The sequence below is a fragment of the Mobula birostris genome, chromosome 1 (assembly GCF_030028105.1).
Source record: "Mobula birostris isolate sMobBir1 chromosome 1, sMobBir1.hap1, whole genome shotgun sequence".
NCBI lineage: Eukaryota > Metazoa > Chordata > Chondrichthyes > Myliobatiformes > Myliobatidae > Mobula > Mobula birostris.
Genome location: NC_092370.1, coordinates 4422313 through 4436659, shown reverse-complemented (window position 1 = coordinate 4436659; position 14347 = coordinate 4422313). Strand labels below are relative to the sequence as shown.

The window sequence follows — 14347 nt, the reverse complement described above, 5'->3', positions numbered from 1 at the left end:
TCGGCCAAAATGTTCTGGCGCTAACGTGCCCCAATTAACCAGAATCCACAGTATTCCATCCTCCCTTAATGGAGGACGATTTTTGCAAAAATAATAGCAAAGATCAGAATCAAGGCAAATAATTTCAGAATGTCCCTACTCAACACGAAACTAATGAATTATAAATGTGTACAAACCATTCCTCCAAAAATTGTCTGCTTCCATAACTTCAATTAGTACTAAACTTAATATTCTTTACATGTACATACCAGTGATCTGATGGATAGCTTGCAAGTGATCCGTTAAGTATCAGAGTAGCCGATCCGCCTCCATCCAAATTAATGGCATTAATAACCCCTTGGCTCTTTAAAAACGTGGCAACCTCCCAGAGATTTAGCCTGCAATACAGATTTGAACTGCAGTTAATTCAAAGCAAATCCTTTTCTGACATTGCCCGTCCAATGAGACCGAAGGTTTGTGCTGGTCCAACCACGTGGGTACCACGGCCAAGACAGCTCAACAGCACCTCTACTTTCTCAGGAGGCTAACGGACGCCAACCAGCTGGCTGGAACGTTTGAGGACATAGTCAGCCTCTCACCGCTGCAGCCAGAGGTTCAGAAGGGTGACAGTTGTACTAGTGCCCAAGAGCAGGGTGAGCAGTCATTATCATCCAGTGGCAGTCACATCTACTGGGATGCACTGCTTCGAGAGGTGTGTGATGACCAGAATAAACTCCTGCCCAAGCAAGGACCTGGATCCACTGCAATTTGCCTGTCGCCACAATAGATCTACAGTGGATGCAATCACACTGGCTCGTCATGCTGTCTCGGACCACACTCATGTCAGGCTGCTGTTCATTGATTACTGCTCAGTGTTCAACACAATCAGCAAGCTCCAAAACCCGGGTCTGCGCAACCCTGGAACATGCACAAAGTGCTGGAGGAACTTAGCAGGCCAGGCAGCATCTATGGAAAAAAAAGTACAGTCGACATTCCGGCCCAATACATTGACTGTACCTTGTTCCATAGACGCTGCTGGGCATTTTGTGTGTGTTGCTCGGATTTCCAGCATCTGCAGATTTTCTCTCGTTTGTCTTTGCAACCGTTTCTCACCTGTAACATCCTCACCGGGAGGCCACAGTTAGTGCAGATCAGAAATAATACCTCCACCTCGCTGACAATCAACACTGGCACACCTCACGGTGAGTGCTCAGCCCATGTTCCACCCTCTCTACAACCACGATTGCATGGCTACACATAGCTCAAGCACCAATCTGCAAATTTGCCGATAACACAATTATTGTTAACAGAGTTTCAGGAGCGAAGCTGATCAGCTGGTTGAGTGGTGTCAGAACAACCATGCACTCAAAATCAGTAAAAACCAAAGAAATGATCGTGGGCTTCAGGAAGGGGAAGTCGAGGGAACGGAAGGGGAAAGGGTGAGCAGTTTTAAATTCCTGAGTGTTAACATCAGAGGATCTATCCTGGGTCCAACATATTGATGCAATTACAAGGCACACACAACAGAGGCTATGCTTCATTAGGAGTTTGAGCAGAATTAATATTTCAGCAAAGGCACTTGCAAATTTCTACAGATGTACTGTGCAGACCATTTTAATGGGTTGCATCACTGGAGGGGCCGCTGCACTGGATCGGAAAAGGCTGCAGGAAGTTGTAAACTCAGCCAGCTCTATCACGGGCGTAGACCTTCCCAGCAGTGAGGACATCTTTAAAAGGCATCATCCATCATGAAGGACCCTCATCACCCAGAACGTGCCCTCTTCTCATTGCTACCATCACAGTCTGAAGACCCACACTCAATACTTCTGGTTCAGCTCCTCCCCTCCACCTTCAGGTTTCTGAATGAACAAAGAACCTCAATACTTTTTCACTCTTTCTGCGCTACTTAAACAATTTAAATTTTATAGACATACACTCCTTATTGCAATTTATAGTTTATTATGTATTGCAATGTACTGTTGCTGCATAGCCACAAGTTTCTTGACACATTTCATACTCTCCACAGCTTATCTCTGATGAGGACTGGCTAAAAAAAAGTTAAGAAGGTTAATAAGACGGAATACGAAAGTAAGCTAATCAATAATACAAAAAAACAGTAAAAGTTTCATCAGATACATAAAGTGTAAAAGAGAGGTTACAGTGCATATCCGACCACTGGAAAATGTTGGGGAAGCAGTATGGGGGTCAATAAATTAGCGGACAAACTGAATAAATATTTTGCATTGGTCTTCACTGTGGAAGACATGAGCAGTAAGGTGGGAGTTTCAGGGGTGGGGGGCATGGAGTGTGTGAAGTTACCACAACTAGAGAAAAGATTCTTGGGAAACTGAAAGTTCTGGAAGTGGTTAAGGCACGGGTATAATTGTTGCCTTTTTGAAGAAAGTGGGAAATTCCGCCCATAGGAGTGAGAGGTTGAAAATGACAGCACAAAACCAAGGCCATTTACATTTAACTAAATCAAAGTTATGTTTGACAATTGTCAAACAAACCCAAGGATCTTTACTTGATGGGAGAGTTAAAAGAGGCTTCTCATCTTCAGGTCAATGAGAACACATTGCCAAGTTTCACACATAGAACATCACAACATAGTAAAAGCCTTCAGCCCATGATGTTATGTTGACCTTCTAACCTATTTTAAAATCAATCTAACCCCACCTCCCACATAGCCCTCTATTTTTCAATCATCCATGTATCTGCCTAAGTTTTTTTTTTAAATGCTCCTAATGAATCTGCCTTTATCACAGCAGAATGTTCCACGCACCCACCACTCTCTATTAAATAGCTTACTTCTGACATCCCATCTGTACTTTCCTCCAATCACCTTAAGATTATGCACCCTTGTATTAGCCACTTCCACCCTGGTATAAAGTCTCTGGCTGACCACGTGATCCATGCCTCAATCAGGCCTCCCTCTCAATCTCTCTCACTTCAAAGTGAAAAGCCCGAGCTTACTTAATCTGTCTTCACAAGACAGGGCCTCCAGTCCGGGCAGCATCCTGGTAAATCTCCTCTGCACTCTCTAAAGCTTCCAGGTCCTTCCTAAACAAACAGTCCAATGGACTTCTGGCTCATCATGACTGACACGTCCCCTATCAAGACATTTTTGACATCTATTATTTTTTCTGCGCTTGTGTAGTTTTGCGAGTCCAACCCCACAGCTCTCCAGTTTAAGGATTGGCATGGTGACCTTAGAATACTCCTCCTTACAACCTGCTAACAGGTACAAATACAATCCTCTCAAATCACCCTGTGCAGCTGAGAGTTCATGAAACACTGCAGTAGCAATGTTTTTCAGATCATAATTTTTAAAAGACCCTGAATCCATCGTAATAGGAAGGAACGTATGAAGAACAAAACTGCAGGTGGAAGTATTGCATACCCTAACCTCCAGAAAGAACAATGGAAATGGAGGACATCAAGAATTTTCAAGATTCTAGATCATTTAATATCCTTTCCTGTACACAAGTGTAAAGGAGAACAGAATAATTGTCACTCCAGGTTAGCTGCAGCACAAAAAAAAACACCACAGATAAAGACCCAGCAAGACAGTGCCAGAGTGCAACAGCGACATCTTGCAGATAGCTTAAAAAACTATTCTTTTAAATATACTACTTCTTCTGAACTAGGATCGATTGCAGCCTTTGATTTCCCTTTTAAGTGTGTATTTTTGGGGAGACTGAATGATCAGGCACTTCTGTGATTTCCTGGGGGATTCAGCATGGAGTGCAGCTATGGCAGTCACTGGGGGTGTACGCTGCATTGATTCCTGAAGGCGGAATATGAACCTGCGCTTGGCTCCAGTATTCCGTGCTGATTAAAGCTCCGAGCAAGATTAAAACTGACGAGGACCAGAGCGGAAAATGAACGGGTGTTGAATACCATCTGCCTGTGTTTGACTGGTCTCCCTCCTGCTGTTGCCAGCGGAAAGTGCAGGAATCTTGCGTCCCATGATGCAAGAGTCAATCGCCTTGGAGTCTTGTGGCTTGATACTGTGACCTCACTTTTGGCTGTGGTTTGATGTTTAATATCCTCAGTGATGAACGTGCTTGTCTATGATACAGTGAAGGCTACATCAGTAAGTATATTTCATACAAGGTTGCATAGTTTTTGCATAGTAGGGGAATTAAGGTTTATGGGGAAAAGGCAGGTAGATGGAAATAAGTCCGTGGCCAGATCAGCCACGATCTTATTGAATGGCGGAGCAACTCGATGGGCCAGATGGCCTACTCCTGCTCCTAATTCTTGTTCTTATTTGATCAAGGTCTGTAGCTATCGACACAACCGAGAACTGACTAACTTGGCAGCTGTGGCCATGGCCATCGGCTCCTGGACTGGCTTTACTCGCCTCAGTGGTTCATGGCTGTGGACCCACTTTCAGTGATTCTGCAGTTTGACGTTTAATGTTGTGTGTGATATTTGTTTGGACTTTTGTTGAGTGCACAGTTTATTCTTTTTTTCTCTCTCGCGTCTGATGGTGTCGTAGTGGGAGCTTTCTTCAAACAGGTTCTATTGTGTCTCTTTGTTTTATGGGTATGTATCATTTCTTAATGCATGCATTACTAAATGACAATAAAAGAGGACTACGTGTCTTCATAATCAAATGTGCAAGACGACAAATCCCAAGGGTATATACTTAGATAATAAGTGTACTTTGAAAACAGTAATAATAATGATAAACAATGCACAATAAATATAAATATATAATTTACAAATGATCACTATGTCCATGCCAAAAAAACTGGTTACACTTCATAGCGCCATCTGTAAGATTAGGGTTCAATTCCGACCGCTGTCCGTAAGAAGTTTGTACATTCTCCCTGTGGTCGCTTGAAGTTCCTCCGGTGTTCCAGTTCCCCCCCACGTTCCAAATTGATGCACAGGTTAGAAAGGGTTAATAAGTTGCAGGCATGATGATGGAAGCATGGCCACCAGCACATCTTTGGATCGCACTGCTGGTTGGTACGAATGACACATTTCACTGTATGCTTTGACATATGTGACAAATAATGCTAATTAACCAAAGTGATCCAAAGCCTAGGAGGCTTTGACTTCAACTGCTCTTCCAGATACAGTGAATTCCAGTTAATTGGGACACATTGTGATCAGGATATTTTAGCCCAATTCAGCAGCTGCTCCAATTAGTTGAAGTTTCACAGAAATGAATAGAAAGGTATATAAAAAAAAAATGAAAACTACCATTTAACTGAGTAACAAATTAGTTCCTAATAGTTATTGATGGGGGAATTCATCCAGACACCATCTATATGTCTCCACTGATTATGTTTACTTATAGTCAAAAGAACACGGCAGCTTACACTGTATGAATTTCTTAATCATTAGGATCAGTTCTACAGTAACATAAGTGTATTGGTAGTGTTCTAATTATTTTGCATTTCATTTAATAGAGGAATGTCCATTTAGAACAGAGATAAGGAGGTACTTCTTTGGCCACAGGGCGGTGAATCTGTAGAATTCGTTACCAGGTGGCTGTGCCGGCCAAATCATTGGGTATATTTAAGACAGAGTTTGATAGATTCTTGATTAGTCAGGGCATGAAGGGGTACAGGGAGAAGGCAGGAGATTGGGGCTGTGAGGAAAAACAGACCAGCTGGGCCAAATGGTCTAATTCTGCTCCTATATCTTATGGTCAAGGTACATAATTTGTTACTCAGTTAAAAATAGCTTGTGTCCCAATTAACTGGAATCCATTGTATATAAAAAAAATGCTTATTTTTGGTGAACATATTGGTTCTGTAAAGATCAGAGGCTAACAAATGCACCTTACCCTCTTTCTCCAGTCTGTCCATCAACATGGAACAGGACAAGTCTTCCATATTCATCATGTCCTACAGCGTTTCGTGCAGAGATCACGTTGATAAATTTTTCAAAAGATCCTGTATAAAATAGAACATTTAATTATTGGAACATAATTGATTTATTTCAAACTCTACAATAACAAGATGCATTAATATAAAGAAGAGAAAATCTGCAGATGCTGGAAATCCAGAGCAACACACACAATATGCTGGAGGAACTCAGCAGCCCAGGCAGCATCTATGGAAAAGAGTAAACAGTCCACGCTTTGGCCTGAGACACCTCAGCAGGACTTAATATACAGCATTTAACATAGGAAAACAATACCAGGCTCTTTGAAGGAGTTTGATCAATTTTAATTGATATTAATGTAAAGGAAATTACATTTGAATCACTGGTTGAAGGAGCTACTGTAGTCTGGGAAAGGGGAACACAAACCTTCAGCAATGACCAAAGTTAGCTGAAAGATGTAATACTGAGGCTTTATGTGGACGATACGAAGACAGGTGAAGGTGCAGGTATTGCTGAGAAAGCAGGGAACATGCAGAAGGACTTAAAACAGATTAGGAGAATGGGCAAAGAAGTGGCAGATGAAATACACGGTCATGCACTTTGTAGAAGCATAGATTATTTTTGAAGTGGGAGGAAAATAAAAATCAAAAATCAGAGGTACAAAGGAACTTGGGAGTCCACGTGCAGGATTCTCTAAAGAGTAACTTGCAGGTTGAGTCACAGTGAGGAACACAAATACAATGTAAGCATTCATTTTGAGAGGAGTAGATATGAGGGGGATAGATAGAGTTGACGTGGATAGGCTTTTTCCATTGAGAGTGGGGGAGATTCAAACAAGAGAACATGAGTTGAGAGTTAAAGGGCAAAAGTTTAGGGGTAACATGAGGGGGAACTTCTTTACTCAGAGAGTGGTAGCTGTGTGGAACGAGCTTCCAGCAGAAGTGGTTGAGGCAGGTTTGATGTTGTCGTTTAAAGTTAAACTGGACAGATATATGGACAGGAAAGGAATGGAGGGTTATGGGCTGAGTGCAGGTTGGCGGGACTAGGTGAGAGTAGGAGTTCGGCACTGACTAGAAGGGCCGAGATGGCCTGTTTCTGTGCTGTAATTGTTATATGGTTAATTACAAAAGCAAGGATGTAATGCTAAGACTTTATAAGGAATTGGTCAGACCACTCTTGGGAGTATTGAGAGCAGTTTTGGTCCCATACCTAAGAAAGGTGCTGGCAATGGAGAGGGCCCGTAGAAGGTTCATGAGGATGATCGAAGGATTGAAAAGGGTAATGTATGAGGAGCATTTGATGGCTCTGTGCCTGTACTTGCTGGAGTTTAGAAGAATGGGGGTAGGGTGGGGAGAAGAGGGACGTTATTAAAACTTATCGAATACTGAAAGGCCTAGATCGAGTGGACGTGCAGTGCATGTTTCTAATAGTGTAAGAGGGTGCAGCCTCAGTCTCAGTATAGAGGGTTGTCCACTTAGAACAGAGATATGGAGGAATTTCTTAATTCAGAAGGTTGTGAGTCTGCAATTCACCATAGATGGCAAGTCACTGTGTATATTTCAAGCAGAGATTGATATGTTCTTGATTAATCAGGACGCTAAAGGTTACAGGGAAAAGACAGGAAAATGGGGTTGAGAGGGACAATAAATCAGCCATGATGGAATGGTGGAGCAGGCCTGATGGGTCATATGGGCTAATCCTGCTCTTATGTTAATGGAGGAAATGGCCAGCTTTGAAGGAACATTTCTTAGAGCTATATTATTAGTATTGAATTGCTAGATTAGCAGTTCTAAACTGGAGAAAGGCCAATTTTGATGGCATCAGAAATGATCTGGTAAACGTAGATTGGGACAGGCTGCTCTCTGGCAAAGGTGTACTGAGAAAGCAGGAGGCCATCAAAAAGAAATTGAGAGTACAAAGCTTGTATGTACCTGTCAGAATAAAAGGCAAAGATAACAAGTGTAGGGAACCTTGGTTTTCAAGAGACATTAGGACACTGGTTAAGAGAAAGAAAAAAGGTGCATAGCAGGTATAGGCAGGTAGGAACAAGTGAGGTGTTAATGGAGTACAAGAAGGGGAGGGGGACTAATATCCTAGCAGGAAGGTTTGTTAATGCTGCACGATGGGGTTTAAACTAGTATTGTAGGGGGATGGGAACCAGAGTGCCAGAACAGTTAGTAGAGAGGTTGTGGAGTCAGATGTTAGTAAGACTTCAGACAAAGTTTGGAATCAAAAGATTGAGCACGATAGTGTCCTGAGCTGTATATATTTCAATACAAGAAGTACTGTAGCAAAGGCAACTGATAGAGGAAATATGAAGTGGGAAGAGGCTGTTGATAGGGTAAAATTGCAGTCAACAGTCTGCGTGCGTCCGCAATGATGTCTTTTTATGGGGGGGGGGAGCCACCCCTCACACAGACATTTTTGCAGTATTTTCCCTTTTATTTTACGAGGTTGAGTTGCGATCTCGAGACTCAAGCCGGCACAGATGGAAAGCATACTCAGTGGTGGACCCGACTGGTTTCAAGCCCGGGGACCTCCACTCCCGGGTCCTGCACTGATGTCATTGCGCCACCAGCCGGCCCTGAAATGCTTTTTGTTTGCAACCATCCACGAAAATAGGAGTGCCCCGAAAGAATGAAAGACAGTTAAACGTTAGAACCCCACAGCCACATCTCCCCCCGCCCTCCCCAGCTGTGAGCATTTATAGTGAGAAACACTTTGGACCCCTCTTTCATCTCCATCTGTAGATGGGCCTCAGATAAGTCCACTTTGCTGAAGTGTTTCCCTCCAGAAAGATTTGCAAAGATATCCTTTAACCTGGGCAGACGGTATTGATCTACTTTCAATACAGGTTTAATAGTAATGTTAAAATCACTACAGATCCTGACAGACCCACTCTTCTTTGTTTCTGCGCCACTGGCATTGCCCATGAGTTCAATCTCCATGGGATCTATCTCACTGACTCCTTTAATTGCAGATGGTTTAAGGAGCTGGATTGGCTTTGTAAAACTTGAGTGTGACATTTTCATTTCACACTATTTTACTCTTGATATGTGAGTTTTCCATTGTCATCCCTGAACACAGTCGTGGCATCATCCAGTACCTTTCTTAATTCACTTTCAAGTGGCTTCCTTGCAGGGGATGTGGCATACAAATGGTGGATGGATCTCCAATCAAGTTGTAGTTGTCTCAGCCAATCACACCTCCACAATGCTGGTCCTTCTGTTTTTAGCACATACAGGCTTAAAGCGGCTTGTTGTATTTCGCTGTAATGAATGTCATTCCCATAGCAGTTATCCTTTTTCCAGTATAAGTTTTTAGTTGGATATTTGCAGGCTTCAGTTCAGAATCGTTGAAATGCTGTTCAAATTCATTTTGTGGAATGACTGGAACAGCTGAGCCAGTGTCCAATTCCATATTAATTAATTTGCTGTTCAATTCTGGTGCAAGCCATATTGTTTGTCTTTTTAAACGCAAACAACAGGAATTCTGCAGATGCTGGAAATTCAAGCAAACACATCAAAGTTGCTGGTGAACGCAGCAGGCCAGGCAGCATCTCTAGGAAGAGGTACAGTCGACGTTTCAGGCCGAGACCCTTCGTCAGGACTAACTGAAGGAAGAGTGAGTAAGGGATTTGAAATCCCTGCACCTCTTCCCACAGATGCTGCCTGGCCTGCTGCGTTCACCAGCAACTTTGATGTGTTTGCTTGTTTGTCTTTTGTTAACTTTCGCACTGTAAATCTCAAGGCCGTATGGTTCTGAGTCTCTCATCATTATCAGATTTTTCATCAATAGCACGTAGATTAGTGTTCTTTTTGAGACTGCATCTTGACTTTGTAAATCTTTTTTTCCATTCCTTTTGATTCTACTTATGAAACCTAAAGCAGCCTGTAATCAATGATGTCTTAGGTTCTAAATGTTTGTGCATTACTTTGACAATATCAGCAAAGCTCATTTCTGCTGGTTTGGTTGGAGCAGTCAAACTTCATAGCAAACAATATGCCTTCAAATCCAATGTACTCAGCAAAATTGGTACTCATTTCTCATTGGTTATTTCATTTGCTCTAAAATATTGTTCAAATAGACTAGTATACATATTCCAGTCATCTTTTGTGCAATTGAACATGTCAACATTTCTAATCTTTACACTTCTGCTCTTTTTATGCTTAATATAATGCCGTACTCACTCTTTATAAACTTCTGAAGGCATGACAGTGGCTACATTTCATTAGGAGTGACAGTAGACTTGGTATGTCACCAAAGACTCGGTCACAAATTTCTACAAATGTACCACAGAGAATATTCTAACTAGTTACATCACCATCTGATATGGAGGCACCATGGCACAGGATTAGAAAAGCTGTGCAGAATTGCTACCCTGAAGAGACACTCAACGTTTCAAGAGCAGCTTCTTACCCTCTGCCATCAAATTTCTGAACAGACAATGAACCCATTTACTATATCTTGCTCTCTTTTTGCACTATTTAATATTTTTATACACATTTATTGGAAGTTATAATTGTGTACTGCTGTGCAACAAATCTCTTGACATATGCCAGTGATATTAAACCTGGCTCAATGCATCCGTATTTCATTCCAGCATGGTGAAGAATTAATATACTTTCTTTACTCATTAAGCCACAAGTTTTCACTGTTGTACTGTACCTGTTTCTTGAGACTCTGAACACTCAGCTGACTGGCTTTCATTAATATAAGTGGTGCCATTTCGCAGGAGCCACACAACCCCACTCACAAGCTGAACAAATGGATTCTCATTGTCCAGAACATCCTCTTCTGATAGATACCTAAGAGAATTTGGAGAACTATGGTTAACATTAATGTTGGACGTTAAATTCTGTTTATATCTACACAATACAGGCAAACTCAACAAACTGATAACAGAACTTATAATAACAAGTCCAGCAGTTGTTCTCCCTACATTACAGTCTTCCCTAGATAGAATGCATGTAGAGAGGATGTTTCCTATAGTGGGAGCATCCAAGACCAGCGGGCACAGTCTCAGAATAGAGATGAGGAAGAATTTCTTTAGCCAGAGGATGAATTCATTGCCAGACAGTTGTGGAGGCCAGGTCATTGGGCATATTTAAAAAGGTTGAGAAGGTCTTGGTTAGTCAGGGTGTCAAAGATTACCAGGAGAAGGCAGGAGAATGGGGCTGAGTGGGATAATGGATCAGCTGTGATGGAGTGGTGGAGCAGACTCAATGGGCTGAATGGCCTAATTCTGCTGCTATGTTTTATGGTCTAATTACTGTATGGAGCTGAATCATGGACCACCTACAGTAGGCACCTGAAAGCCCTGGAACAATACCACCAAAGAACCTTATGATAGATCTCTACCACAATCCAACTGTGACGGATAGGTCATGGCATCTGGATGTCTAATCCACCATCTCCCAAAGAAACCTTTTACTCCCAGTTGAAAAAAGGTCAGCAAAAACTTGGTAGGCAAAGGAAACACTTAAAAGGTAACATCAAAATCAGCCTGAAGAAATCCAACACTACATGTAAAATCCAGGAATTGACAGATACATCCGGAAGAAATCTGTTCAAGAGGGAGGTTGCTACATGAGGACAACCTCCTTTGTGCTACAGAGTACAAGTGGCAGCTGCAAAAGAAGAGACTGAACAACCAATAAACCCAACCATTAACCACAGCCACCACTTACTCTTGCCCACACTGCACCAGAATGTGGAACCTGCTAGACAACTCCTTAGGAGATCATACTCCACTCAAGTGATTGGGCTAGTACTATAATCACGATATGAATTAGAATTCCATGGTAAAGAAAAACTGTGGCTCTCTAACCACAACTCTCCTTGGCTTTAGTGCTGTGGACCCAGAGGACGAGGGACTGCAAATTTTAAATTCTTGATCATAAGAGGCTTTGAGGAGGGCGCTCAAGAGGTTTACCAGGATATTGCCTGGTTTAGAGGGTGTGTGCTATCATGAGAGGTTGCACAAACTTAGCTTGGTTTCTCTGGAGTGGTGGAGGCTCAAGGGAGATCTGAGAGAGATCTCTAAGATTAAAAGAGGCAAGATAGAGTAGACAAACAGTATCTTTTTTCCAAGGTTGAAATGTCAAATACCAGAGGGCATGGTGAGAGGGGGTAATTTCAAAGGACATGCCAGGGGCAAGTTTGTTTTTTGTTTTTTTTTTACTCGGAGTGGTGGGTGCCTGGAATGCCCTGCCTGGGGTGGTGGTTGAGGCAGATACATTAGGGACTTTTAAGAGACGTTTAGGTAGGCAGATGAATGTGATGAAAATGGAAGGATATGGACATTGTGTAGACAGAGGAGATTAACTTAGTTGGCCTAATGTAATTGGTTCCACACAACACCGTGGGCCAAAGGGCCTGCTCCATGTTTCATACTGGCCAGCAGCAGAGTACGGCAATATTGTGGGGGAAGAATAATATAAACAATTCTCAAGAATTAAACTGCCACTTTGAGAAGCATGGATTAAGGAGGTTCGTTTTTTTTTAAAAAACAGTAACTTTTGTCCAGTTAGCCTTATTAAACACTTTCTAACAGCTTTGATGAAGGTGGTGCAGAAAGGGTGTAACGGTAGTGTAGCGGTTAGCTGAACGCTGTTATAGCTCGGAATGTCAGAGTTCATTTCTGCTGTTCTCTGTAAGAAGTTTGTACGTCTGCCTGACGAAAGTGTGGGTCTTCTCCGGGTGCCCCACTGTCCTCCCACAGCTGGAAGACATATTGGCTAGAAGGTTAACTGGTCATTGTAAATTGTCCAATGATGAGGCTCAGGTTAAATTGGGGGTTGCTGGGCAGTCGGCTCAAAGGGCTGGAATGGCTTTTTCTGTGCGGTATCTTAAAGTTCAGAGTAAATTTATTATCAAAGTATATATATGTCACCATATACAACCTTGCGTGACAGACTAAAAAAAAATACAACCCTGAGATTCAGTTTCTTGTGGGACAGAATCAATGAAAGACTGCACCAACCAGTGTGCAAAAGATTGTCTTTTATAAACTGTGCAAATACAAAATGAAAAAATAATAATAAAGAAACAAGCAATAAATAACTTGTGATGAAGAGTCCTTGAAAGAGAATCCATAGGTTGAGGGAACAGTTCAGTGATGGGGCAAGTGAGAGTGAATGAAGTTATCCTTATTGGTTAAGAGCCTGATGGTTGAGTGGTAATAACTGTTCCTGAACCTGATGGTGTGGGTCCTGAGGCTCCTGTACCTCCTTCCTGATGGCAGCGGTAATAAGAAAACGTGATCTGAGTGGTGAGGCCCCTGATGATGGATGCTTAAGGTCTTACTTTCAAGGACTCTTCGTCTCGATGGAGACCATAAGACACAGGAGCAGAATTAGGCCATTTGGCCCATCGAGTCTGCGCCACCATTTCATCATGGCTAATCCATTTCCCTCTCAGCCCCAGTCCCCTGCCTTCTCTGGCTAAAAAGGGTGGTGAATCTGTGGAATTCATTGCCACCAATGGCTATGGAGGCCAAGTCATTGGGAATATTTAAAGTGGAGGTTGATTAGTTCTTGATTAATCAGGGTGTCAAAAGGTTATAGGGAAAAGGGTAGAAAATGAGTATGAGAGGGAATAATAAATCAGACATGATGGAATGGCAGAGCAGACTTGATGGGCTGAATGGCCTAATTCTACTCCCATGTCTTATGCTATTGCAGTCTTACATTCTGACATATACAAACTTCTATAATAAGTTTACTTTAACATTGAAACTGGATCTGGTGATTTACTTGAACATTGCTTACGCTAGTTACGCATGATTCTGGGATTACAATTTAAAGATTACATAAAATACAAAGCTTGAGAATATAATAAAGTACACAACAATCAGATATACAGAGACTGGTGAAATCTGCAAATTATCTCGATTAATCCCATCTGTAATTGATTGTAATTATGACATTATCGCCATTTCAGATCATGCTCCAATGAAACTTTCTATCAAGTTAATGGATACTTCTACTAATAGACAATGGCGATTTAACCCTATTTTGCTTCAAGACTTGGATTTTGTTAAGTTTATGAAGGGACAGATTGATTTCTTTTTTTCCAACTAATACTACGGAAGAAGTTTCCAATGGAATAGTATGGGATGCTTTTAAAGCTTATATCCGTGTCAGATTATTTCCTATTCGGCTGGTTTGAAAAAAACGTACTAAGAATGAAATACTCTTGTTGGCTGATAAAATTAAAGAAATTGATAAAAAAAAATACGCTATTGCTCCTAGTAAGGAGCTGTATAAACACAGAGTTGAACTTCAATCGGAACATAGTTTACTATTAACATCCTCGATCGAAAATCAATTAATGAAAACTAAAAGTGAGTTTTATATTCATAGTGATAAGTAGGGTAAACTATTGGCTAATCAATTGAAATTTGCTTCGGTTAAATGTCAAATTACTAAGATTCGTAAACACGATGATACTTTGACAGTTGATCACGACGAGATAAACAAAACCAAGAATTTTATACCTCTTTATATCACTCTGATTT

The 14347-nt window shown here is 41.6% G+C and overlaps 1 protein-coding gene across 1 annotated transcript in view; it reads right to left on the bottom strand.

The window, feature by feature from the left end:
• nagpa (N-acetylglucosamine-1-phosphodiester alpha-N-acetylglucosaminidase) overlaps positions 1 to 14347 on the bottom strand; it is a 74996-nt gene that overhangs the window by 47609 nt on the left and 13040 nt on the right. The window contains exons 3-5 of the mRNA XM_072251722.1: positions 10495 to 10634; positions 5786 to 5894; positions 249 to 377 (exon numbers count right to left, since the gene is read on the bottom strand). Of these exons, the coding sequence (XP_072107823.1) occupies positions 249 to 377; positions 5786 to 5894; positions 10495 to 10634 (378 nt within the window). The remainder of the gene's footprint in view (positions 1 to 248; positions 378 to 5785; positions 5895 to 10494; positions 10635 to 14347) is intronic.